At 41.3% G+C, this 26,758-nt stretch overlaps 1 protein-coding gene across 2 annotated transcripts in view; it reads right to left on the bottom strand.

The window, feature by feature from the left end:
* apaf1 (apoptotic peptidase activating factor 1) overlaps nucleotides 1-26,758 on the bottom strand; it is a 272,699-nt gene that overhangs the window by 35,005 nt on the left and 210,936 nt on the right. For both annotated transcript variants that reach the window (XM_038811297.1, XM_038811298.1), the window contains 3 exons: nucleotides 18,521-18,649; nucleotides 3,073-3,198; nucleotides 518-661 (listed from right to left, as the gene is read on the bottom strand). In XM_038811297.1, coding sequence (XP_038667225.1) covers nucleotides 518-661; nucleotides 3,073-3,198; nucleotides 18,521-18,649 — 399 coding nt within the window. The remainder of the gene's footprint in view (nucleotides 1-517; nucleotides 662-3,072; nucleotides 3,199-18,520; nucleotides 18,650-26,758) is intronic.

Below are 26,758 nucleotides of genomic sequence, written 5' to 3'. Positions count from 1 at the left end.
AAAACGTGAGTATAATTTGAACTCTGCTGATGATACCCAAGTAGCTCAGAGTTTAGTTTGCTGGTGGGCATGAACTCACCCAGTAAATGCTGTAAATAACCACTCTACTTTCAAGGTATCGTTAACAAGTTGGCATAGATGTAGACAAGGTTTGTGGTGATGGAAATCATTATATTATTCACATTTCATAAAGAAAAATTCCAAAAAAGGGAAGAGTAATTAAACATCACAAATACGTGATTAAAATCAGAATAATCTGTTCTATATTCACGGAACTAGATATTAAATTCCCATAAAAGCTAGATTTAACCATCTAATAAGAATGAAATATTTGTTGCTTCAAGGCTGTATTAGTTCCCTAGCAGTTGAAAATAATTAACATTTTCCTGGTTTCTAGCTTAATTTACAGCTAAGTCAACAACAAAAAACCTAATAAAGAAAAGGTTCAATAAAATTGTTAAAGTAAAATTTTTCTTTGAAACCACATTTCAAGAGTTGCCACTTTATTTGCTCATACCTTTATGTAGCCACCAGTGGAGACCAACTTCTTACTGTTGGGAGAAAAGTGAAGATCTGTAACCCAGCCTCCATGTTTGGAATCTTTGTTCTCGGATTCTTCCGAACAAATATGGAGTAAGGAACCATCTTGTACCCTCCAGATCTAATCAAAGAAATACATTCCAAGATTAACTCCTTTTTACTATCTCATCTGCTGAAACTGGGCTCCAGGGTTAAGTAAGCAATGTGTGACTCTACTGTGATGCTTAGTGTAAGGGCAGACTGACAAATGGGAATCATGTGATATTTGGCATAAACCCTAAGGTACTAGAACTTGAGAGAAGCTTGCCCGTGAGACAGATGAAAGAGCATAATCAAGGAGAGATGAGGTCGGGAAGTGTGAGAGGTGGGAAGTTGATGCAATTAGAGAAACAGCTCGTCAAGTCTTGTTGCTGTGTACAGATTGAAGGCTCAAACATTGTACTGCGAACACCTACCCGTCAGAGCTGGGCTTCTACTTGCCTGCCCACAATAATGTTTGCTCACTTGAACAAGACATGCAACTCCTGAGGTTTTTTTTAGGTACCAGACAAGTCCACCCCCTTTCACAGTCCAGTTCAACGACGTTAATAACAAAACCTGCATATGCTTTCATTGAATATGGTTGTGAATACGTAGTTAATCGGCGTGCTATACATTTGCATATTTGGATACTAGACAGGTCTGTTTCTTTCCCACCATTGAGCCAGAGAAAAACACAATCTCTGAATATGTCAGTATCAGTACTATTACGTAGCATTTCCGAATTAAAGTAGGAAAGGAAATTTGAGAACTGCTCCCAAAGGTAGTTGGTCTCAAATAAAGAAAAAATTTTTAAAGAAAAATTATTAATTCCCAACTATACTGTATTGTGCCTGCAGCTTCTTTCATCTTACAGAATTGTACCGTGGCAAAGTTCAGCCCAGAATTCAAAAGTCTACGGACAAGTGCAGAGAGTTTGATTCAAGGTACATTTCCATGGTCAGTTCGGATGAAGAAAAGTTCATAGTTCCTGGTGTGGTTGTGGACTTTTGTAAAGAGCGAGCAAGACTTTGGGGTGGAGGTCGAAAGAGTGCGCAAAATTGCATCTCTGGTGAAAATCAGCAGGATGAAATCACTTTGGATGAAAACATTCTGGAAGTATCTGGTAAGACCTAAAAGGTGTTTCAACAGGTTTGTAGCTGATGTCAGGTCAAAAGGGAAAGAACAATGCAAAGAATATGGTGAAAAGTATTACAATCTGAAGACATAAAGCAGCTCTCACAGCCATTGACAGTGCCATATTGGTGGTGGAGTAAGAAAGTCTTTAGTCTCTACTGGTGGCACTGTTACCCTGATGAATCAGAGCCCACTGCCATATCCAAAATAATACACTCTCACCTGCGTTTATGATTGTTGGGTACCAGTATATAAGCAGATGTTGCGCCACCTCACTGTTCTGAAAGCCCTTGTTGCTTCACCGGAATCCCAATCAAATCTAAACAAAGTACAGCACTGCCACAATTTGTGGAATCAAACCTCCTCAACAAGTCAACCAAAAGTATCTTACGAAAATAATATGTCCAACAATAGTTACAAGCCAGTCTTCAAAACCAAAGATTTGCTTTCTTCGGTTCCTTTAAATCAAAACTGCTTCCATAGGCTAGCAACCCTGGGTGTCTGGTTTACATTGTATTTTTATGAATTATAGCAAGTTTCATCCAAACGTCAGGGAATTACAAAACTGTCATTAGTATGTTTGTTGTGTATTCATGCTTGTTCCTAGTTGGAAGAAGGTCAGAGTCCAATTACGTGATGTGTTGATGATGTCATCAGCCATTTGTGCAGGCAAACAAACAGTCTATCCTAACAGTCGATCCAATAAAACTCTTGTTTGTTTGTACCTTCGTGGTCTGCAAGCCTATCTTTTACAAATACCAGTGTTATCCACCGCTCTGTGGTGTTCTTTGTGATTCTTATCATCAGGATGGATGTCGCAGTGTTCACAAAGTCCAGGGAAGCTAAGTTCAATAACACTACTTATTAAAGCTCGACCACTTACTCCTATAGCAAGCAATAATCTAGTAATATTCAATTCCACACTCTACTAATACTAGTCTCTACACTCTATCTATAACTGTACTCTGCACTCTCTTGACCTCTCCTCTGCACTTCTCCCAGAAGCCCGAGAGTCAGTGCATTATATAGTTCTGCATCTAGCTCCATCTAGTGGTCAATTATGATATTAAATTAATCCTATATATTCTAGACATTCTACATAATGTCACACTCTCCATTACAATATTAACATTAAGTGTCCTTCTTTTTCCTTTCAGGATTCTTCTGAGTCACTCAGCAATGTAGGTCATGCACATTAGAGGCAGGAATCTGGCTAAATTAATCTTCGCTCATGAGTGTTCATTTACTGGGTATAGTCCCAACAAAATAATGAACGCTCAGGAAGCAAATTCATTTCCTATAATATGTTGTGGTTTTAGCAAAGTAAACCCATGAAACTAAAAACATTTAAAAAAAACAATGGCAGGTGATAGGTACCCTAATTTCACCATTGTCATCTCCGGTAGCCAAGTATTCATTATCCCAAGTGAACTTGCAGCTTCGGACACAGGCATTGTGGCCAGTCAAAACAAGAGGCGGCATCGTGCTGTTCAGACACCAAATCTTTAAAAAAAACACACACATATCATGTTACAGATAAAATAAAGTTAAAAGTAACTAACACTACCTTTTATAAAAATATACTTACAAAACAGGAATATAGTTTCCAAAGTTTCACTCAAAGTATAATTACAATAGTTACTACACGTCAAAAGTACTCCATTGGCTATAAAGGCGTTATACAAATGCACCTTGTTAATGTTGCAGTGGCACCCACATTTAATAACAATTGAACACTATCGAGCAAGATAGTGGGTCCAAGAGGCAGATCTTAAGGAGCATTTTAGAGGAGAGGGGGAAACAGATTTAATGAGGGAATTCCAGAGACTTCTCACGAGATACCAGTTGGCACCTCTAATTTTAGCTGTGCAGGGTGGATACGGATCGCAATAGCCAACACCAAGATTCTGCGGTCTTGGAATGATTTATGTCATCGTTATACATGAATTTTATTACGTAGCATAAGTTTTCTTTTTAATATTTTACACCTGAAAGATATGGAACGTTACAAGGTCATGCAAAATAAAGTACATTTGGCACACAGTTGGGTCACTTTACCAGTTTCTGATTAAAATACTGAATAGACTTTTTTAAGAGGCGGCTAGGGTGGTGCCCCCGGGAATTTAAAAGATTAAGGGGTGATTTGGTTAAAGATTTCAAGAAGTTAAGGAGAGATGTTAAGGTACATTGGATGGGGAGTCTAGGTCTCGGGCACATAGCTTAAAATGCAGTTGGGCCTTTCAGGAATAAATTTAGAAACACTTCTCCACAGAAACATTTGCAAAGGTTTCTAACTCTCTTCCACAAACAGCAGTCGGAGCTAGGTATATTGTCAGTTTTAGATATGAGATTGTGGGAGTTTTTTTGTTAACTAAAGGCACCGAGAAATTTGGGGAAAAGGCAGTTAGGTCACAGATCAACCAGGATCTCACTGAATGGTAGAACAGGCTCGAGGGGCTGAATGGCCTCCTGCTCCTGTCCTGATGTCAGCTTGATTTATTGCCAGAAATATTACGGAAAGCAAAATCAATATTCGGCACATTTCATTTCAATAAGAATCCGATGGTTGTAAAACATCTCCTCCTTCGTATATTCTCCTAAAGTGATGCAAACAGCCATTTTATATTCTATAAGCAGCTTTGACATCTCTGAACTAACAAATTTGTGAATTTTTGGAGCCATATTTAGGTTTTGAACGGATACAGTAACTCTGCATAATGTATTATTTTTGTATCTGCCACAAACGCCTCTCTTGCAGTTGAGCCTTGAAATAGTACTCAAGTTTGCACGTCATGGTGCAGATGATATGTATCTGTAATATTCTTTATTGACTTGATATTTTGAAAAGCAATTTCCTTGCAGTTTTCCAACTTTGTTCCTTCCCAAGATAGTTTTGTGATGCACAAAACAGAAGGCACCAGAAAAACACTTGGCTAATTATATCCATTACAACTGATGTCATAAATAATACAATTCAAGGAAGAGAAAATACCAATTTGTACATTCTGGTATGAATTAATCAGTTTGAACATTTAAAAAGTCAACCAAAACGTGCAGTTAATTATTCGAATTAATTTTCATAGACTTTAAAATGTCACTTCTTTCAGAGATAATGATATAAATTTTGTTTTTATTTTATTTATCTTTTTCATCCTTTCCATATTTCCTCCCGTAATTATTTTGGTTCTTTCATCCTTCAATAGTATGCCCGTACATATCGGTGAAAGAGTACTTAACTATTACTGAGACAAAAATACCATTTAATCAGGGCAAGGGAAATAAATCATGGGCTATGTGCTTCTCCTATTACCATGACCCTTACTGTCCCATCCCTTTTAATCTTCCCCCTCACAACCTCCAGGTGCCCTGAATTGTGAACCAGAGTCACAGTGGGGTGAAACTTTTATGCAGGTTGAGCAAAACCTCTTTGCTTTTATACTCTATGCTTCAATTTATTCAGCCCATCAAAAGCTCAGGTTTCAGTCCTTTACAACCATAGCTTGGTCAGATAATTATGCACAACTTGGTTGTTCCATTTTGAAACCAGCTCTGCTTCTTTGAACTTGGTCCTATACAGTATCTAGATAGCAACATCTAAAAGATAGGAATCTCACAAGCACCGCAGACAACAATCCCATGTATAATTGAGAATATCCTGAACGAACAGTGGAGCATGAACCCTGGTTTCACTTTCAAATTTGAAAATGGCAAAACCTTCCATTCAATTAGCATCACCCAGTTCATCAGCAACAATGAGTTATTTTTATTCATACAAGTGGGCTTTATTTACAGCAAAATTACACTTGAAAATGCAAATGAAATGAAATGAAAATCGCTTATTGTCAAGAGTAGGCTTCAATGAAGTTACTGTGAAAAGCCCCTAGTCGCCACATTCCGGCGCCTGCCCGGGGAGGCTGGTACGGGAATCGAACCGTGCTGCTGGCCTGCTTTAAAAGTCAGCGATTTAGCCCAGCTTTGCAGTGAGTGATAAATATTTTCTCATTTTAAATTGTAACCACACATACAAATGTCCAGAATGGAGGATATTTTTGGAGTGCAACATAACGTAGATGTTGAAAAAATGCTCCACAGACAGAAATGCTGAAAATACCCTACAGGCAGCATCTGTGGAGAGGGATTGGATGCTTCAGGTCTACAATGTGCATTAGTTCTGACCAATGGTCACTGACTTTGGTTTCTCAATGCACAAATGCTGCCAAACGTGCTGAGCAATGGGAACGGGAAGTGTTGGAAATGAAACAAAAAAGAACATTTTGCCAGCCGTCAAAAAGTGATCAGACTTCTTGTGAGCCCCTCATTCCTCTTTAGCAAGAAATCCAGCAGCAGATGCTCCAAGATCTAGTTTGGCACAACATCAAACATGAATTTCAAAATAGAAGTTCTGAATTATGAAGGAAACTTGTGTGCTTTACTGAGGAAAAAAAGTAATGACAAAGCAATAAATTGATAATTTAAAAAAATGTGTAATTAATAAAAACGAGCATTAAAAAGTGCCAAGCGGGGATCGCATGATGTAAACGTGGGAGAGGTTGCATTTTTGTGAGATCTGGCGCTACTCATCTTTTAACCCTTTTTTAAAATCCTGATGCAGAACCATAATCATGTGATCCTGATATGTATGATTTGTGCTAGGTTCCTGGAAGATTCGGGTTAAATTTTGGTGAGGGGGGGGGGGGGGGAGTAGAATTAACTCTAGAAAATAAATGGTTGATTAAGGCAGTCGGATTTACATTGGCAATTTCGCTGGTGAACGGGCCTGTGCTTCAGCGATGCCTTTGGAGTCGAGATGATGTGTAGATGCCATTATGAGTGATATGACTGTCTCGGCTCCCCAACACAGATTATTGCTGCTCACTTTGATGAATTGCGAGATGCCCTAACCTAAAGAGAACGAATGAAGCGAAGAGAATTTGGTCAGTTGATAGAGCAGTTTCTCGCTGGGAGCCCGCCTTCAGTCCTTACAAATCCTGCTGCATGGTATGTCGAACATCCTGGTTAATATGGAGAGATGGGGCCAAAGAAGAAGTTCTCATGCACCCGGTCTCCCATGGGGAGCTGGGGATAAATCCCTGGCCGAATCGGAGAAATGGTTGCCGTGCTTTCACAATCTCGATTTGAAGGTTTGAAAGGCGTTTCGAGTTCAATGGAGCATACTGTATTCGGTCTTTGAGGCCTTGTCTCGTCCTCAGTGCTCATTGAGATGGGTTGGGGACGCCTGGACATGATGGGTCTTGGCCACCCATTGGGGCGTTGGTGTCTTTTTACCAGGGCTTTGGGTCGACAACATGGCTAAGGTGCAGGGGCTTCAATGAAATTCTGGATGGATTCTCGTTTCTGTTTGATGATCTTGTCATGGCTGTGGTCTTTTTAAACTACTGGATAGTTATTTTATCCTGTAGTTCATCATTAATGTGTCATGTTTATTATGATGTTCTCTCTTTGGTATTCTTTTTGTGAAGATGTACGTTGTTAAGACTTTGGCATTCAGTGGCTAATCCTGGTGTTCCTCTCACTTTCTGGATTTCCTTTCTTTATCTGGGTAGGTGAGGTGCTGCTATAGACTCTGATTTGTTATATTTAGTTTTAGAGTATTTCCCCTATAGTGCTGTCGGGGGAGAGTGTGTGTGGAAAGAGTCGTATTCCCTCCTGAGAAACCCCAGTGATGGATGTCTTGGCGGCTCTTCTTATCAATGGCATTTCCTCAGTGTCAGCAGGAGCTTGGGCAGTGCCCCTGATTTGACTGGAGAGGTGTGAGGTCTGTTTTGTGGCAGGTCTTGGCATGGTGCATGTATCCGTGTTTTATTAGCTCCTGTAAATGAGTGTGTACACCGCTAGATCAAGTTTTATACTGATGGCGGTATCCTGCTGTTCCCCTTAGCTTTGGGTACCCTTTCATTGCCTGAACGCCTTGGGAGGCTGGGTTAGCTTGAAAATGTGCAGCTTTGTCCTATGGAGGGAGTCAGGCACCATAGAGCCATGTTCTAGAACATAGAACAGTACAGCACAGAACAGGCCCTTCGGCCCTCGATGTTGTGCCGAACAATGATCACCCTACTTAAACCCACATACCCAATCCCCCCATTAACCTTACACTACGGGCAATTTAGCATGGCCAATCCACCTAACCCGCACATCTTTGGACTGTGGGAGGAAACCGGAGCACCCGGAGGAAACCCACGCGCACACGGGGAGGACGTGCAGACTCCACACAGACAGTGACCCAGCCGGGAATCGAACCTGGGACCCTGGAGCTGTGAAGCATTGATGCTAACCACCATGCTACCGTGAGGCATGGTGTCTTTACCCTGGTATCGTTTTATCCTGTCATTCTGTGTGTGAAGGGAGACGCCAACCACAGTAACTATCATCTGAATCAATTTTAGGAATATTTGCTGGTCTTCTCTGTATGAATATGTGGAATGATACTGTACTGGATTTTGAGGTTTTGTTGCATCTTGTGGTTATACGGAACATATCCTCTTAGAATGAATGTCTTTGCCAATTGTATTTCTTTTTTTTGTGGTTCAAGAATCCTTAACTGGCTCCTGCAGTGGTACAGGGAGATCTCATATCTGAGGAAAATATATTATAATATGTCATTGGTGCCTCTGGTATAATGGAATTGGGAAAGATATGTTTTCATAATCATAGAATCCCCACAGTGAGGGCAGCACAGTGGCGCAGTGGGTTAGCCCTGCTGTCTCACGGCGCTGCTGTCCCAGGTTCGATCCCGGTTCTGGGTCACTGGCCGTGTGGAGTTTGCACATTCTCCCTGTGTTTGCGTGGGTTTCGCCCCCACAACCCAAAGATTTGCAGGATTGGCCAGGCTAAATTGAATTGGATACTCTAAATTTATATTTTTAAAAATCCCCACAGTGCAGAAAGAGGCCATTCGGTCCATCGAGTCTGCACCTAGCCTCCGAAACAGCACCTTACCTAGGCCCAATCCACTGCCCTATCCCTGTAATCCCAACCGTTGGACACTTGGGGGCAATTTAGCATGGCCAATCCACCTCACCTGCACATCTTTGGACTGTGGGGGAAACCGGAGCAGCCGGAGGAAACCCAGGCAGACACAGGGAGAATGTGCAAACTCCACACAGTCACCCAAGGTCAGAATCGAATCCGGGTCCCTGGCGCTGTGAGGCAGCAGTGTTAACCACTGTGCCACCCTGCACACACGAGCGTGGCCCGGAGATTCTATCCTATATTATTGTGGGTGGCTTGCTAGAGCATGTCCCTTATCCTGTTGGGAGGAGGAGAGTTGTATTTCTCCCGAGATAGCCTGTTGGTGGGTGTCTTGACGATACTTCTTTTTTCAGTCAGTGGGGTTTCCTTGATGGAGAGTGGTTTAGGCTTTTTGGTGTTGATAGGGCCTGAACAGTGTCTCTGATACACGTGAAGGTGTGTGCCACTTTCCCATGCTTTCTCCTCTTCTCCTTCATTCTCTCGTTTATCTGCCTCCTGCCTTTTCTGGTAAAACGGAGGCACCAAGATTAATGATTAAGCTGAACTAACTGTGTTGGTGCTCAAATGTCCTTTTTTGTATTTATATACTGTACAAGTTCTGGGGATTTTGTTGTGTTAATTGTAAACATGGAAAAACTCCAATAAAAAGCAGCAGAGCTAACTAATAAAACCCTTTCTGGCCTTTTCGCTTATGAAGCAGAGCTAGAAAGAGACAGACCCGGCCCCAAGTTCAGGCCACCAAGGTAGGGTGAGGGGAGCAGGGCTGATCTAAGAAGCTAAGTTCTGACCTTGTGTCCGTCTCTGGGGGGATGGGCACTCGGAACTGGCCTCAGCGGAATTCATACAGAAAGCAGGGACTGGAAGCAGGTTGCCTTTAAGCCTGATTTTTCTCCTCTCCCAGGCCGGTGCGTGGGTCGGTTTTTGGAGATGGAGGAGGTTGGTGCGGGTGTGTGCGCCTACACAAAGCAGCCGCTGTCTGTATGTGCACTGGTCTGGCTGACCCACAGCCTCAGGGTTCTCTGTTTCTTTCATCTCACCCCTGCACAAGGGGGTGAAAGTGGAGCCACGGGTGGACTACATCACCCAGAATTTACCCTGTCAAAACAAATTGCCCCACAGACTTAGGCTCTTGCTCTTACACGACTGTATCTTGAATGCTATAGCTTTGTCTCAAGAGTAAAGCACCCACTGCATGTTTGTGAGTGCATAGAGGAGTGAGATGGCCACATGGGAGAGTGATGGAGTGCTAGTAAAGGCAAAAGCTGTGAGTTGAGCATGGGCTCAACTTATGCTCTGGTTGAAGGGGGAGGTGGATGTTAATGTCACTGACATGTCAAATTAGATAAAACAAAAAATAAAATTTTTTGCAGCGAGGTCCAAACAGCAGTGATTTCATAAAGATATGGGCTTGATTCTCCAGTCCCCAGCCGCGTGCTTCTCGTCGGTACGCTGTTCACTGGCTGCAAGATTCTCTGTACACGCCTGTGTCAATAGGATTTCCCACTAAAGCCACCCTGGGCTGCCGGGGAACCCCAGGCAGGAGTGCGCTACCAGCGGGAAAAGAGCATCCCGACGACCAGAGAATTCTGGCCATGAAGATAGTTCCATATTTTTTGAATTCACCTTTCTGAAGTTATCCCAAAAAACAAGTATGGCCTGGGCTAGAAAACCTTCAGCATTTTCACACTTTTTGTTTATAGTTTAATAGAAAATTGACCTTCCAAGTCTTTTCATGCATGGTTCATAACAGATAATCCACAGGGTATACAAAGTGCCTTGATTTAACAAATAAGCTTGGATCTGTCAAAAGAGGTGAATAAGGCATGTCTATCATTGACATTGTGGAATCTATAGTCCCAAGACATTAATACATGAATAAAAAGATTGAACATGGATCTCCCTTGGCAGAAAGTCAGACTTGGAAGAAGTTCTTGGAAGTCATGTAATGATCCTTTAATTATATAATGGTCATGCCAAATAAATTAGGTTTGGTCACCTAAATTACTACCTTGAGTAACAAGGCAGTTTTCCAACACCAAATTTCTGATTTATGAGCGGAAATCGACTTGGATAGAAGCCTAAGATTGGGAAGGACAATGCCGATATCCTAATGGAATCACTATGAATAGGGATGGAGTCTAATTCCAAACTTAGATTTAATACATGCTGGGGCATTCCAGGATTGAGACCTCGAGCAAAATTTTAAAAACATTTTGGTAGTACCAAAAGATAAATCCCTCTATTATCATTAACATTTGTTTAAAAAATGGAAGCTTATTTAAGAATCCATTAAGACTACATTTTGTCTAAGAACCTCATCTTTCAGCAACCAGTCATTTGAGATTGTTTGAAGAATAACAAACCCAGTTTGAAAGGGAGAAGAATGGGTCCAATAACTAGTATTTTAAACTTAAATAAGGGCAACTATGTGGGCATGAAAGCTGAGCTAGGTGAAGTGAACTGGCATACTAGGCTAGGGGATAGATCACCAGAGAAGCAGTGAGAGAAATTTAAGGGGATATTTCAGGAATCTCAGAATAAGTATATTCCTACTGTAAAGGAAAATTCTAAAGGGTGAAGCCATCATCCATGGTTAACTAGAGAAGCTAAGAAAAGCATCAGATCATTGATCAGAATATAAAGAAAAACAGAGGATGACTAAAAGGAGTAATAAATTAAGAGGAAGCAAGACAGCAAGAGTTTCCATGGGTATTTAAACAGGAAAAGAGTAAGTAAAGTAAGTTTGGTCCTCTGGAGAGTGAGAATTGGGAATTATTAGATAATAAGGAAATGGTGGGTGAAATAAACGGATATATTGCTTCTGTATTCACCATAGACGTTATAAGAAACATTCCAGTAAAAAATGTAAATCGGGAGATGGAGGGGAGCGAGGAACTTGGTAAATCACAATCACTAGGGAAGTGATACTGAGCGAATTAATGGAGCTCTGGGGTGACAAGTCTCCGGGTCCTGATAACCTCATCCTAGGATCTTTAAAGAGGTGGTGAATGAGATAATAGATGTGTTGGAAAGTGGCAAATATGACCCCTCAATTCAATAAAAGAGGGACGCAGAAAACAGGAAATTATAGGTTAGCAAGCTTGACATCTGTACTCGGGAAGATGTGAGAAATAATCATTAAAGAGATTATAGCTGAGCATTTAGACAAGCTCAAAGTAATTAGGAAGAATCAGCATGATTTTATGAAAGAGAAATCACGCTTAAATAATTTACTGGAGCTTTTTGAATAAGAACGTTCTGTAGATATATTGGAGCCTGTAGATGTAATGTACTTGATTTCCAGAAAGCATTTGATAAGGTGCCACATCAAAGGTTACTGCAAAGTTAGATAGGGGGTTATATATTAATCTGGATTGAAGATTGGCTGGTTGGCAGAAAACAGAGCATGCATAAATGAGCCATTTCCTGATTGACAGGATGTGATGAGTGGAGTCCTGCAGGAGTCTGTGCTGGGGCCTCAGCATTTCCAATTCACATCAATGACTTAGATGAGGAGAGAACCTCATGAAAGCACTGTGGCTAAATTTGCAGATGACACAAGGATAAGTAGAGAAGTATTGCTGTGTTCTGTGAGATGACCATTGCAATGAGGTACACAGAACATCTAGTTGTTTAACTATAAAGATGATTTATTCACAAATACGTGGAAAGATAACTAAGAGATAACTACAGATAATAACTATTAAATGAATTCTATTGGAACTACCTGTGACTATCCTCTCGTACGTCCTACTACCAACTGGCTGGTGTCTCTGGTCGCATGATGGATGTCTGACGCCATCTGCTGGTCGGAGGTCGCATCATTAACTTTCTACAAAACTGTGCACAGGGATATCACCACATCCCTCCTTCCTTTCGAAAACTGTCTTACAAAAACATGAGTTATATTACTATTTTACCCAGGTTTCAGATATACCTACACCACTGTGCTTCAACGATATGATATTCCTGATGGCCATTTCTCTGGTGCACAGCTCATTGTACATCTGCCACAGCATCACCCCATTGATCTTTTGGGCTCTGATCAGCTTCCTGACATTGCTTTTGCTTGTGAAATATTGGCTTTCTTGCCTGTCTCTTTTTTTTAACATCGTGTTTAGCCTCTTGACTCAATGGGTCCTAAAGATCATCTTCTTTGCTTGCCGTGCCTGCGTCATCAGCTTCTTTAACTGTTTAACACAATGCTTTTTTTTGCAGTATTGTCTACTTTCACTTTCTGGTCTCTCGGCCACATTACCGATGTCTTCTTGCTTATCACTATGGATGGGACTTACAGTATGCCCCACATTCCTTCTCTTCCTCTTGTTTTTTGTAGAGGGGAACCTGTGTGTATGCCTCTTTTTCTGTTTGGTTTTGGTTGCACCTGTCTTAGCGCTGGAGTGTGCCATGTGGTTGGTTGCTTGTGGATCGTCTGTGGAGACGCCCAATGCAGGAATTGTTGTGAGGGTTGTGCGGTTGTGGTCAAGTCTGCATCTTCAGTATGAGGCTGCAGAACCTCACACTCTGGTGTCTGGGTTGGATCCATGTCCTCAGTGATGGGTGCTGGCGCTTTATTCCTTATCCTGTGGTTGAGGCCCAAGTGATGGTTCATTGTCCCTCAAAATGAAAATGTACAAGTCTTCTTTTCCTGAAGATCTGCACTGGGGCTCACCTCGTCTGTTAATATAATGCATGCATCGCCTGCTGTTGTGGAGCTGCAGATGGATACAGCCATTTGCTCCTCTAGTACGTCTTTGGGTGGAGTGGCCTCGAGTATCAGGAAGTAGTAGACTTCTGGATCCATTTCATGAGCCTAAGATGACTCACCATATGCTTCTGGAGTCAGCTTCTCCAGGGTGGGCATGATTTCTTCCATTATCAGTCTGTTTGGAGCGGAGTTGCTCTCATGTGAAGTGTCTGCTTCTACAATCTCACTTTCATGCTTTGCATACGCTATCGTACAGCTTTAACACTTCTTGTGTCCTGCTCAACCGTGGCATTCTTTGTGATCACGTCAGTCCCACCAAACTGCCAGAATGGCGTTTCATGGTCGTTCCTTTCATCACAATGCAGGTGGTGCTGACGTCCTCTTCTATATTGGCGTCAAAATATTTCAAGCTGAGCGTACTGATCTGCTGTGCAGCCAGCTCACTCGTGTGGCAGATCTTTATAGCATTTTTTAATTTCAGGTACTCCTCTCGTAACAATCTCTCACACAGTTTATCATTCGATATCCCAAACACAATTTGGTCATGGATCATTGATGACTTTAGATTACCGAAATTGCAGGACTGGGCCCTTAGCCTCAAGTCGGTTACAAAGCTGTCAAAAGATTCACCAGGTTTTTGGGTACGCACACGAAATATGTACCTTTCAAATGTTTTCTTTTTTTTTTGGAGAGAAATACTGATCGATGTACTGTATCACTTCATCAAAGTACTTTCTTTCCACTTCGCTATCAAAAGCGAAGGTATTGTATATTTGTATTGCTTGACGACTTGATACCGTAATCATGTCTCCCATCAGGCTGTGCCTGCAGGTCAAAGCCTTTCCAACCTATCCTCATAAGACAACCTGCTTATTCTATACATCAATCAAGTAAACCTCTTCTGAGCTGCCGCAAATGCATTTACATCCTTCCTTAAATAAGGAGACTAAAACCTCACACAATATTAGAGTAAAGTTCAGAAGAGTATTGGGTGAATTGATAGAAGGATATAAGATCATGAATGGCAATGACAAGGTGGACATTGATGGATGTTTCCTCTTATGGGTCCAGAACTAGGGGCAGTTTTAAAATTAGGGTTATTCTTATAGAACAGAGATGAAGAGACATTTTTTCTCTGAGGGTTCTGCAACTTTAAAAATCTCTGACTTAGAAGGCAGTGGAAACGGGATCACTGAATATTTTTAAGGCAGAGGTGGATAGATTCTTGAGGGGAAGGGAATCAAAGATTATCGGGTGTTGATGGGGAACGTGGGACTCAACATAAACAGATCAGCCATGATCATATGGAATGGCGGAGCAGCTCTGGGTCCAAACGGCTTGCTTCTGTTCCTATTTCATACGTTTGTATATTCGTAAACTCCTAACTGAGATAATGGGTCAATCCAGTGTGCAAACAATATCAATCTACATGATACCTGAAATCCTCAGTTTTTCAAAATGAAACAAAATAGAGGTGAAGCATCAAAAACTCCTGGCGGACAACATGGGACATCTTCCTACTGGGATGGCTCGTGAGCAGGTGCGTTGTCCTTAAAAAATGAAAACGATCTGTAGTTTCCTCGTACAAGAATTTCAGGGAGAAGATATAAATTCTTGTGCCCGTGATTTTTCTTATTCGTGTTTACCACATATAAATGCTGAGCTGCAACACTGACTTAAGATTCAATTAAATTATTGCACAGTAGTTCTCCCTTGGTTGACGATGAACAGAATTGTTGCGCTGTTATTCAATACAGGTTTGCCAATTGCACAAGCAAAAATTCTTGTTTTTGGGGGACAGGGGAAAGGTTTTAACTTTAACTTACTTGTGTCTTGTCGGAACCACTTTGGAGTCAGCAAGCTTCAAACCAAATGTAATACAAGTTATGGGCAGAATTGGTGTGGTCCCTTCCGGTCTGTAATTAGGACATTTGTATGCAAGGTCTGAATAGCTCCTTATCCTCGGAGTGATTTTGCCTAATTTAAAATAAACTCCAGCAGCAGGCTTTGGTGATTTAAAAAATATTAATTGCCACACGTACTGACCATGAGTGCTTGCAACCCAAATTTTAATCACTCGTCTCACTCACACTATCACGCACAAAGGTGGGATGAAACTAAGGTCGTAATTATACAAACTAAATGTATAACTCAGCCTTTATGTTGATGCAGGCCTGATATCGTCTTGGGTGAGTTGATACTTTAGTTGGAGTGAAAGATATTTTTTTCAAAACAAAGGATTTTCATGAATCTACAAAGCCTATGATAGACAAATAGCTATGAAGTTGGAACAAGTGCAATACTTTAGCTGCATGAGAAAGATTTTCAGTTGTTTCCTGATGCTTCAATATATTCTCACACCCAGTCTAGCTTTGTTCAGGTTGTATTATACCGCAGTCCCCGACAGGGCTGGATTTTCTCTCTCTTCTCTTCCCCCCCCTCCCCCATTGGATTTCCCATTGAAGCCACCCCACGTCACTGGGAAACCAGTGGGCAAGGTGCACTGCCGGTGGGAAAAGATAATCCCAATGGCCAGCCTTAATTTCAGTCACACGACTGCCGGGTTAGAGGCCCACACCACCACAATACAACAGCAGTTGACAATGGTCATTCGCCCTTATCTCTGTCCCATCTTGAGCTTAGGTTTGTTCAATGCCACACTCATGCATGAGGCCAACAGTATAGAAATTTCATATTCTTCAAACTAAGGTTCATTGTTACACAGTCAGATGTTTAAACTTCACAGGTGGCTGAGAAGTCCCCTCCATTCAGGTCCATGTTGAAACAAGTGTTGGCCACAGAATCGAACACTGTCCACAGTTCAAATGTTTCAAAGTCATATGCTAAGTTGCAACCACCTTAGCAGAGTTTGGACCACTTTCACAAAGTGTGACCTGACAGTCCATAATAGTCAATGTCCTCAATGCTTGTACTGAGCATGACAGAAACACCTTCACATTCTAATGGCAGTTTGTCGACAAGGTATGTAATGGTAGTGTGAGCTTTAATTTGTAGTCCAGAAAAATTGTCTTTTTAAAAAAATACATTTTAAGGCATTTGTGATTTTATAACAATTACAAATGTAAACATAACTCAGTAAATAACAACCCCCCGACCAACAACCTTACCCAGCCAACATGGCTGACACACACGGTTCCCCAGTCCCTCCTCCTCCACTCGTTGATCATGAGTCTTGGTGACTCAATCATTAGTCCATCTTAAATGAACAATCTAGTAACCTGTGGCTTTTCTAACCATTGATGACATCAGTGGGCATGAAGGATTAGCCCTAGAAATCTCAAAGCGTGCTCAGTCAGACAAAAAAAGGACTGGACTGGATTGGGCTTTGAGATTGATATAAATCCAGGGCTGGCTGTTAATGGACACCATTGAACTGTCCTTTCTTATTAGAAATTCTGTGCCATTGAAAACCTCAAGAAGTTTCAGGATAACAACCCTTCAGTTATGTTGGATGCAACCGGAGAAGCTGGGGTTGATCTTTGTCCACAGTAGAGAATAATAAAGTTGAGATTTTGTTCAAAATCATGGATGATTTAGATTGAAGAAATAAGGTGAATTTACTCTGAATTGCAGAAGGTTCAGGAGCCAGAGGACACCGATTTAAAACAATTGCTGAAAAAAACCCAGAGGCAACAGGAGGAGACCTTTTTTCACACAGTCAGTTGTGATCTGGAATGCACTGCCAAGAAGAGTGTTGGAAGGAGATTCAATAGCAACTTTAACAAAAACCAAATTAGAGGGTTATGGGACAAGAGTAGAGGAGTGGAGCTAATTGGACAGCTGTACCCAAAGCTTGCATAGGCATTGCTCCAGTCATTGCAGAAGAGGTCTGCTTTTCTCCATCAACTTGCAATTTAGAAGGTCTGAAGTAATGGAAAGACTCAAAACTTACAATTCATAAATATTTCAGACGATTGTATTTGTTTTATTTATAAAACATGACTTTAAATTGCCAGTTTTGAGGAGGGCTTGAAGTTTGACCTTAAAAGGTCACACAGACGGGTTCTGAATCCCGAGTAAGCCTTACTGAATATGATTCCCGCTGATGATAAATTCTGAACATAAGTTACTCTTTCTCCAGCCTTTTATGAGAACATTGGCTCTAAATAGTCTCACTTTGACGAGATTGCTAAAGATCCACTGTCAGGTAGTTTGAGGAGAGTGCGTTGCATTGAGCCTTTAATATTCAGATCAAAAAAGCTCTTTAAAATAAATTATCTGGGGTATTACACTTATAATCTAACGGTCAATCATGAATTTATATAAAAATGTTTCTTCAGCATGCTCTACATGTTACTAGATGACAAAAATAATTAATGTAGAACACTGGCAATTATTTAGAATGTTGTCAAGTAGGATTTGATGGGCCTAAAGATTAAACATTTGACCAAGAATTTTAATTTCCTTAAACTATGATATGCTGTAATATGCAATTCATCTCCTATTAGGACCAAATTCGTTCAATTTTTAAAAGTAATGTGAAGAGTTTAAGTTTTAGTACTGCAACCTGAGTATAATATACTCCATGTACAAATACACACTCTACAATATTGACACAGCTGTATCTTTCTGGCTTGTGTATGTTTATATCTGCATTCTCCGTCCTATTTTTACATTCTAAAACTATTTTATTTTCTGCATCCATCAAGCAGTGGATAAAACAACATTCCACTCTTAGTATTCTCAATATTTTACATTCTCAGATCAGTTATAGCGTGGTCAATTTGGCGTAGAAATTCCCTCCATCCCTATAATGGATCTTAAAACAAAAAAGACCATCAGTTCTTTAAACGAGTGTGATTTTTCTACTGCTGTTGCTCAACCCTTTACATACATCGTAACAATACAACAATAAATAATCAGATTTTAAATCTGTGGATAAATGACCGTAGCTAAATGCATGGTATGGTACAGCTAGAAGTGTTGATTCACAGAATTTAATCTCTTTTGTAGCCTGCGTCACTCACAAATTATGAGGCTAACATCACTATGCTACACTTTCCAACAGTCGTCCAGTTATCCCATACACACAAACTAGATGCAATTTTTGAACAGACAACATTCAAGGTATTTAGTTCAGACTTTAAAACAAACATAAATACTAACCTTGGCACTTTTATCTGCAGAAGCAGAAGCAATTTTACTGCCACTGGGTGATGCATCACATGACAGAACGGCTGATCCTTTATGGCAATCGTAGTTCTTCAGCAACTCGCCAGAGATGTAATTCCATACCTAAATGGTAAAAGTAATTTGTTACTGAGGTCTGATGCAACCTTGAAATGAATTAAAGGTTACGAACAAGGTTTTATGCTGAAATGAAAATGGGAACATTCCACACCAGATCTGCATTAACCAAATTGTCACTTAGATTAACATGAGAATCAAACAGAATAACTTTTCTCCCTCCGTGTTAGACACCCACACTATCCACACAACTAAATAGCAACTTAATTAAACTTGTACAATGCAATAAGATTTGATGTGGGCGGCATGGTGGCACAGTGGCTAGTACTGTGGGTTTGATCCCGGCCCCTGGTCACTATCCGTGTGGAGTTTGCACATTCTCCCCGTGTCTGCGTGGGTCTCACCTTCACAACCCAAAGATGTGCAGGGTATGTGTATTGGCCAAATCGCCCTTAATTGGGAATTTCTTTGTTTCAAGATTCGGTGTAAAATTTCAAATGTCCCAAAGATCAATCATATTTTGACAAATTCATATTTTAGGTGTAACCTAAAACTTTGCTATTTTTTTTTAAACATCGAAACAAAAATGAAAGAAAAATTCTAATACCGTGAAAAGGTCACAAGCAACAGATAATTGATTATTGTATTGCAAGCACCTTCGCAAATAAGGTTCAACCAATGTGGGTCACAAGCCAATCTCATTGAGAATCTGAAACTCAGTATTATTTATATTAGAAGGTCTGTTCAGTTCTTATTTTCACAGTCCCAAGAATATTTACCTCATCTTTGGCCAAAGTAATATTCCAAGATAAAGGCTTGAACTGTGGTACATCAATATGTTGTTGGAAGATGCAGCATTCATATGGTGGATGGGAATAACGGTACTTATGTAATAGATGCTAACTAAACTCTCCAACAAAGTTGGGGTTTTCCCATTCAAATGCACGTGAATTTCATTTTTTCCAATTAAGGGGCAATTTAGCATGGCGAATCCACCTACCCTGCACATCTTTGGGTTTCATAGATAGAATTTACAGTGCAGAAGGAGGCCATTCGGCCCATCGAGTCTGCACCGGCTCCTGGAAAGAGCACCCTACCCAAGGTCAACACCTCCACCCTATCCCCACAAGCCAGCAACCCCACCCAACACCAAGGGCAACCCTAACACCAAAGGCAATCCATCATGGCCAATCCACCTAACCTGCACATCTTTGGACTGTGGGAGGAAACCGGAGCACCCGGAGGAAACCCACGCACACACAGGGAGGATGGGCAGACTCCGCACAGACAGTGACCCATGCCGGAATCGAACCTGGGACCCTGGAGCTGTGAAGCAATTGTGCTATCCACAATGCTACCGTGGGTTGTGTGGGCGAAACCCACGCAAGCACGGGGAGAATGTGCAAACTCCACACGGACAGTGACCCAGGGATCGAACCTGGGACCTCGGCGCCGTGAGGCAGCAGGGCTAACCCACTGTGCCACCATGCTGCCTATGCACGTGAATTTTTAAAGGTATTTTAAATCTTCGTTTTTGCTAAAGTCTTCAGCATTGAATCTGAACTTTTACAAGTGTGAAGTCGTATTGCTTCCGATTTAAATTTTGTCTGAGATTTTAAAACATTTTAACTTTTTTTCTTTGTTCATGGGATGTCGGCGCCGGTGGCCCATTATTGCCAACCCTGTGGGCATTTAAGAGTCAACCACATTATTGTGGGTCTGGAGTAACATGTAGGCCAGACCAGGTAAGGACGACAGATTTCCTTTTTTTGTTGAATTGATATTTCACTATCTGTGGTGGGATTCGAACCTGGGTCCCTCGTACATTACTCTGGATCTTTGGGTTACTAGTCCAGCGACAATACCACTATGCCACTGCCTCGTCAAGTTTCATCTCTTTTTATCTTTCTTCCTTAATCCTATCTTCCCCTTCTCTTAATTTCACTTTCTGTACATGATTTTTTTATTGAATTAAATATTCTAACTTGCACTCCCTGGTTCAGACTTTGCACACCCCAATGAACAATCTCTAATCTGATTTGCTAAGTTGCACCTCTTGTTCACACTAGTCTTAGATCCCCTACAGAGGGTGTCTTTCTAGCCACAGCACGTTGCAGTGCAAAAGCCCATACAAAATCTGTGAATAAGTGTAAATATAATGAAAATTTAGCATTCTACATTTGCTGCTGACCACAGGAGCTGAACCAATCTGTAGCTGGCACATTCTTTAAACATTCAATGACTGCCAAAGTTTCAATGCTTCCCATACTGGACTCAGGAGCATAGGAACATGAGAATATTGGCATTTAGCAATAGCTTCCATTTCTCACAGTGCCCTTAAGCAAAATCCACAAATGCCATTAGTTCATGCCTACTCTGAAACATGGAATGATGGTCATTGAATTGAAATGCTAGACATCTCTCATTGTCTTTGCTATGAAGTTCACATTTCTACTTATTGAAGTTAAGCAATGCATTTTCAAATGAATACTTCAGCATGTGTGGAGTATTTATTTCACAAAGAACCAGTAATTGCCAATAAAAGCCTCAAGGTTGGCTGACAATGTTTGGTATAACTTTTTTTTTGGGGGGGGGGTATGTTTTACTCGATACTGAGTATATTTGCTCCCTATCTACGTTATTTCAACAATGCTTAAACTATTCGATCTATCTTTTAAATTCACAAGGGAGTTTGTAATAATAGTTTAATTACTTCAAAGTCATTGTTTTAACCTAAAAGCTAATGAAGTTTTAATAGCCTGTTGGTGTTTCATGATCTGAATAAAACCATGTTTGGAATTTCACAATGGTGTTACCTAGTTAAAACTCTTCACAATCGTACATTATCCTTGTTTTGTACTATCTGGGATAAGGAGCTCCTTTTCTATTCATGAAATAAACTGAAAGCAGAGGAAATAACTAAACTAAAAATTAAAAATGAGAACATTCTTGGTTTCAAATATGCAGACCTGTTTGTTATTCCAGACAGTAGAACTTTGCACACCATTTAAAGTATAAACAGAATCCTTTGTACAGAAATTGTCTCCTTTCCTCTAGTTCTTTTATGGTTGCACAGTGATTAAGTTTCCCTTTGAGGGAAATAGGTGATGTAGCACTAACAATCCAGAGGCCCAGGATGATCCTCTGGGGACATAAGTTGAAATCCCGCCATTTAAATCCCAATTTAAATTCAATTAATAACATCCGGAATTGAAAACTGGTCTCACAAATAGTGACTATTGATTGTCTTAAAAACCCATCAAGTTCACTAATGTCCTTTAGGGAAAAATCTGCCGTCCTTGCCTGCCTGGCCTATTATGTGACTCCAGAACCCAGCACTGTGGCTGACTCTTAACAGCCATAGAACCATAGAATATTTACAGCACAGGAGAATGACATTTGGCCCATCTTGTCCATGCCAGCCCGAGGACACCCTGGTGCCTTTCTAATCTCACCTTCCTGTAGTTTACAGCACTTAAGGTGTAGATCCAGATACTTAAAAGAGTTTTGGGTCTCTGCCCCCACCACAAACAGGCAGCGAATTTCAGGCACCCACTACCCTAGTGTAAAAAAAGTTCTTCCTCATGTCCCGTCTACGCCTACTGTCCTCTGAAACGGCCACTTGGTTCAAGGGCAATTAGGGGTGGGCAACAAACATTGGCTTTGCTGCCACCCTCCAGTCCTGGAACCAACTACGGCAGCAATTTGGCCTGACCAAAATGTCGGACAAAGCTCCCACCTGCAACAACCACAGGTTCACATCAGCGCTGACTGACGCCACCTTCAAAAAGTGGGAACAGGACTGAGGGACACTGACAATCAGGGACCTATACACGGACGGCAGGACCGCAACACTGGACGAACTGACAGAGAAATTCCAGCTAGCCAGGGGGAACGAGCTAAGGTACCCGCAACTCAAAACCTTCCTATGAAAGGAGACAAGGACTTACCCACAACCGCCACGACAGACATTACTGGAAGAGTTACTGAACGCAAGCATACTGTAAAGGAAACTGTAGCGACATGTATGACCGACTGGTAGAAAGGGCCGACACCTTCAAGAAAGAAATGGGAAGAGGATCTGGGGATTGAAATAGGGTGGGGACACTGGAACGAAGCACTGCATAGGGTCAACTCCACCTCCAGCTCAGCCTGACGCAACTAAATGTGGCACATAGAGCCCACTTAACAAGAACCCGTATGAGTAGGTTCTTCCCGGAGGTGGAGGATAGATGTGAACGGTGCCAAGGAGACCCAACCAACCACGCCCATATGTTCTGGTCTTGCCCCAGTCTTGCAGGGTACTGGACAGCCTTCTTTGAGGCAATGTCCAAAGTGGTGGGGGTGAGGGTGGAGCCATGCCCGAAAGTGGCGTTCTTCGGGGTCTCGGACCAGCCAGATCTATTCCTGGGGAGGAGGGCGGACGCCTTTGCCTCCCTTATTGCCCACCGTAGAATCCTGTTCGGCTGGCGGTCAGCAACACCACCCAAAGCTGCAGACTGGCTGCCTGACCTCTCAGAATCTCTCCAAATGGAGAAAATCAAATTCGCCATCCGAGGGTCAGATGACGGCTTCCACAGAATGTGGGAGCCATTCACCCAATTGTTCTGGGACCTGTTTGTGGCCAACGAACAAGCAGAAGAATAGCCAGGTAGCCAGGAATCTGGGGAAAGTAACCAAGGCATGTTAGGGAGAGCTAGACAGGGTGGTGGTGGTGGGGGGGAGGAGAGAAACAGCTAAGCCTAGGAGGAAAGAAAGGCGAACCATAGGAGGGGGGGGGTAAAGAGTGAAGAGACAAGGAACAACAGAGGAGAACCAAGGAGGTGGGGGTAGGCAGGGAAATGATAGCTGGAAGGAGGGCATGGGAAACGATAACAAACTTGGCATCTACAGGAACAGACAGCAAGAAGAATCCAGGCGAAAGACGGGACGAACGGCTGAAGCGGAGGTGAGCGCGAAACGACAACAGCAGTGAAATCCATCCGGGAAAAGCAAGTGACAACACCAACACCACACCCATTTGAGTATTGCCCTCTGTAATTGTTTCTCCGGCACCCAAATGTATATCTACCTCCCCAGTCTCTTCCCCCCCCCCCCCCCCCCCCAAAAACAGATGCCTCCCCCCCCCCAAAACAGATGCCTACTTATGTGTTGTAAATAATATTGCCAATTGTATAGAGTTGCTGCTGTTGAGCTAGTGCATGATACCTTACCAGTTACTTTATTTTATATTTCTTTTTTATTATTACTTTTCTTGTGTGTGCCCTTCTCTTATATATCTTATTCTGTGTACATAATAAAAAACATTTATAAAAAAAACATTGGCTTTGCCAGCGATACCCACATCTCATGAAAGAATAAAATTGTTTTAAAAAGACCTTCAGCGCAGCACAGTGAAGGTCCTGGGGCCTTGGGGAAAGTTGACCTACATTCACCCTTAACCAGAGACACAAAGGGGAAGAAGAAACAATATCGCTTACTGAAATTAAAAACAAACCTGGACTATTTTCAAAAGTGATTCAGCAATCAGAAACCCCGACAACTTTCAAAACTGGTTCAGATAATGGTAAGGATTTTTCCAACAGGATCACAAAATTATTGGTAAGGAATGAATTCAGCAGCATGAAATGCATCAGTTAACAAGTGCACAAAATCACCATTAACATTTGGTGAAACAGCAATGTCCATGATTTTATACCAATGTATGGAATATACAAAATAAGTATGCAGAGTCCGAAATGTAAGTGTGGGTTAGTAAGTCAAAATTCTGCACTAAATCAAGATTTTCATTTGTAGATGATACCTACCATAAAACAAGTAGAGGACATAAAACATGGATAATAGTAAACATCACACCCACATAAATAAATTAGTGGATACCGTCACATTTCACCTGGGCAGTGTTTTTGGAAAACCAAAGCAGTCTGGACGTCCTTATGAATGATCAAGGCTAGTTCAATTTACTCAGAATCAGTGACAGGAAAACAGCAGCAGAGCAAAAAATAGAGGACCATGTTTTGAAAATTACAGCAAAACTGCTTCCTTTCTCAGCTTACTGAGCAGCTAATCCTTAGTAGGGATCCTATTACGGTACACAAGATAAGAGAGCAATTTTGATTATGTGATTCATATCACTAGAGTAGAATGTTCATGAAGGAATGAATTAAAGAGTGACCCAAATATATTGTTGCTTAAAGGGGAAGAGCTAGATATACATCATAGGTTTGGATAAGGAAATCAAATGTAATATTTCCAAGTTTGCTGACGAAACAAAACTAGGTGGAATTGCAAGTGGTGAGGAGGAAGCAGAGGCTTCAATGCTATTTAGACAAGTTGAGTGAGGTGCAAATATGTGGGAGATGCAGTATAACCTGGTTACGTTTGAAGTTACCCACTTCGGTAGGATAAACAGAATGGCAGAGTATTATTTAAATGGTGATGGATTGGGAAATATTGATGTACAAAGGGACCTCGATGTCCTTGTACACCAGTCACTGATAGCAAGCATTCCCCTGCAGCAAGCAATTAATACAGCAAATGGTATGTTGGCCCTCATTGCAAGACGATTTCAGTACAGGAGCAAGGCTGTTCTACTGCAGCTGTACAAGTCCCTGGTGAAACCAAATCTGGAGTAGTGTGTGCAGTTTTGGTCTCCTTGCCTAAGAAAAGATATACTTGCATAGAGAGAGTGCAGCAAGGGTGTACCAGACTGATCCCTGGGATAGCAGCATTGTCTTATGATGAGAGATTGGGTTGAATAGGCTTGTATTCTCTAGATTTAGAAGGATGAGAAGGTATCTCATTGAAAGGTACAAAATTCTGACAGGCCTGGACAGACTGGATGCGGGGATGATGTTTCCCCTCTCTAGAACAAGGGGTCATAATGTCAGGATACATTTAGTACTGAGATGAGGAGAAATGTCTTCACTCAGAAGGTGGTGAACCTATGGAATCCTTTGCCACATGAGGCTATGACTGCCAAGTCACTGAATATTTTTTAAAAAATAGATAGATTTCAGGACACTAAAGGCATCAAGGGGTATTAGGGAGAGAGCTGAAGTGTGGTTTTGAGATAGAGGATCAGCCATGATCACATTGAATGGTGGAGCAGGTTTGATGGGCTGAATGGCCTACGCGTGCTCCTATTTTCTATGTTTGCACATAATATAGGTCATAATATAGGTTTATTAAATAAATTGTTAAAGCAGTTAGAATATCCACAGAATATGCATAGGCAGTAATTAAAGGACTGTTGCTGGAGTTACAAACAAAACTCACATGGACCAGATAAGATATTGAGGTGTAATAGAACAGGATTGTATCAATGGTAAAGGCAGCAGGATTCAAAACATGAAAGCAAACTAGAACATGTCAAAAAGACAGAGAAACCAAGAACCGCTTAGGAGATTTTATTCAATTATACCCCCATCAACAAATAAACAAGATATAAAAATACTGGTTCATTTAAAGATGACAATTGGAGTGGTAAGCAAGAACAAGAAACAGAATAATGAAATATTAACTTAACTTCAAAAGTATGCATGGAGAAGTGGAAAATAGGTAGCAAAGTTTCTCATAAGGAAACAGTAAGTAGATAATATTCAAGTCGGAAAGAACATAATCGTGCAATGCTAGGTGCAACCTGCCCCAGGCAATGTGCACTCATTATTCAAAGGAAACGGGGACTGAAAGTAGTGAGGTTTGCTACATTGGGGAGCGGTTCCCAAGGATTAGCAGGTAACCAGTTTTATTCCTTAGGAAATAAATGGTGAAACATTCCTGGAAACTATGGCAGTGTATGTGTGTTGTAGGGTAAGTTCACATGTTCCAGATGCATGATCAGATCCAACTATATCTCGTGCTGAGGTTTTATTAGGTTAACAAGTTCTTGTAATGTTTTAAAAACACACACTGTATATTTCAAAAATGAAATAATAATTCCCAGTACATGCCTATCCAGAATAACTGTATAAGGCTCTGGTCAGACCCCATTTGGATTATTGAGAGCATTTTGGGCCCTGTACCTAAGGAAGGATGTGCTAGCCGTGGAGAGGGTCCAGAGGAGGTTCACAAGAATGATCCCTGTAATGAATGACTTGCCATATGAGCAGCGTTTGAGGACTCTGCGTCTGCACTCGATGGAGTTTAGAAGGATGA

The sequence above is a fragment of the Scyliorhinus canicula genome, chromosome 11 (assembly GCF_902713615.1).
Source record: "Scyliorhinus canicula chromosome 11, sScyCan1.1, whole genome shotgun sequence".
NCBI lineage: Eukaryota > Metazoa > Chordata > Chondrichthyes > Carcharhiniformes > Scyliorhinidae > Scyliorhinus > Scyliorhinus canicula.
Note: the sequence above shows the minus strand (reverse complement) of the source record. Positions and strands in the feature narration are given on the sequence as shown.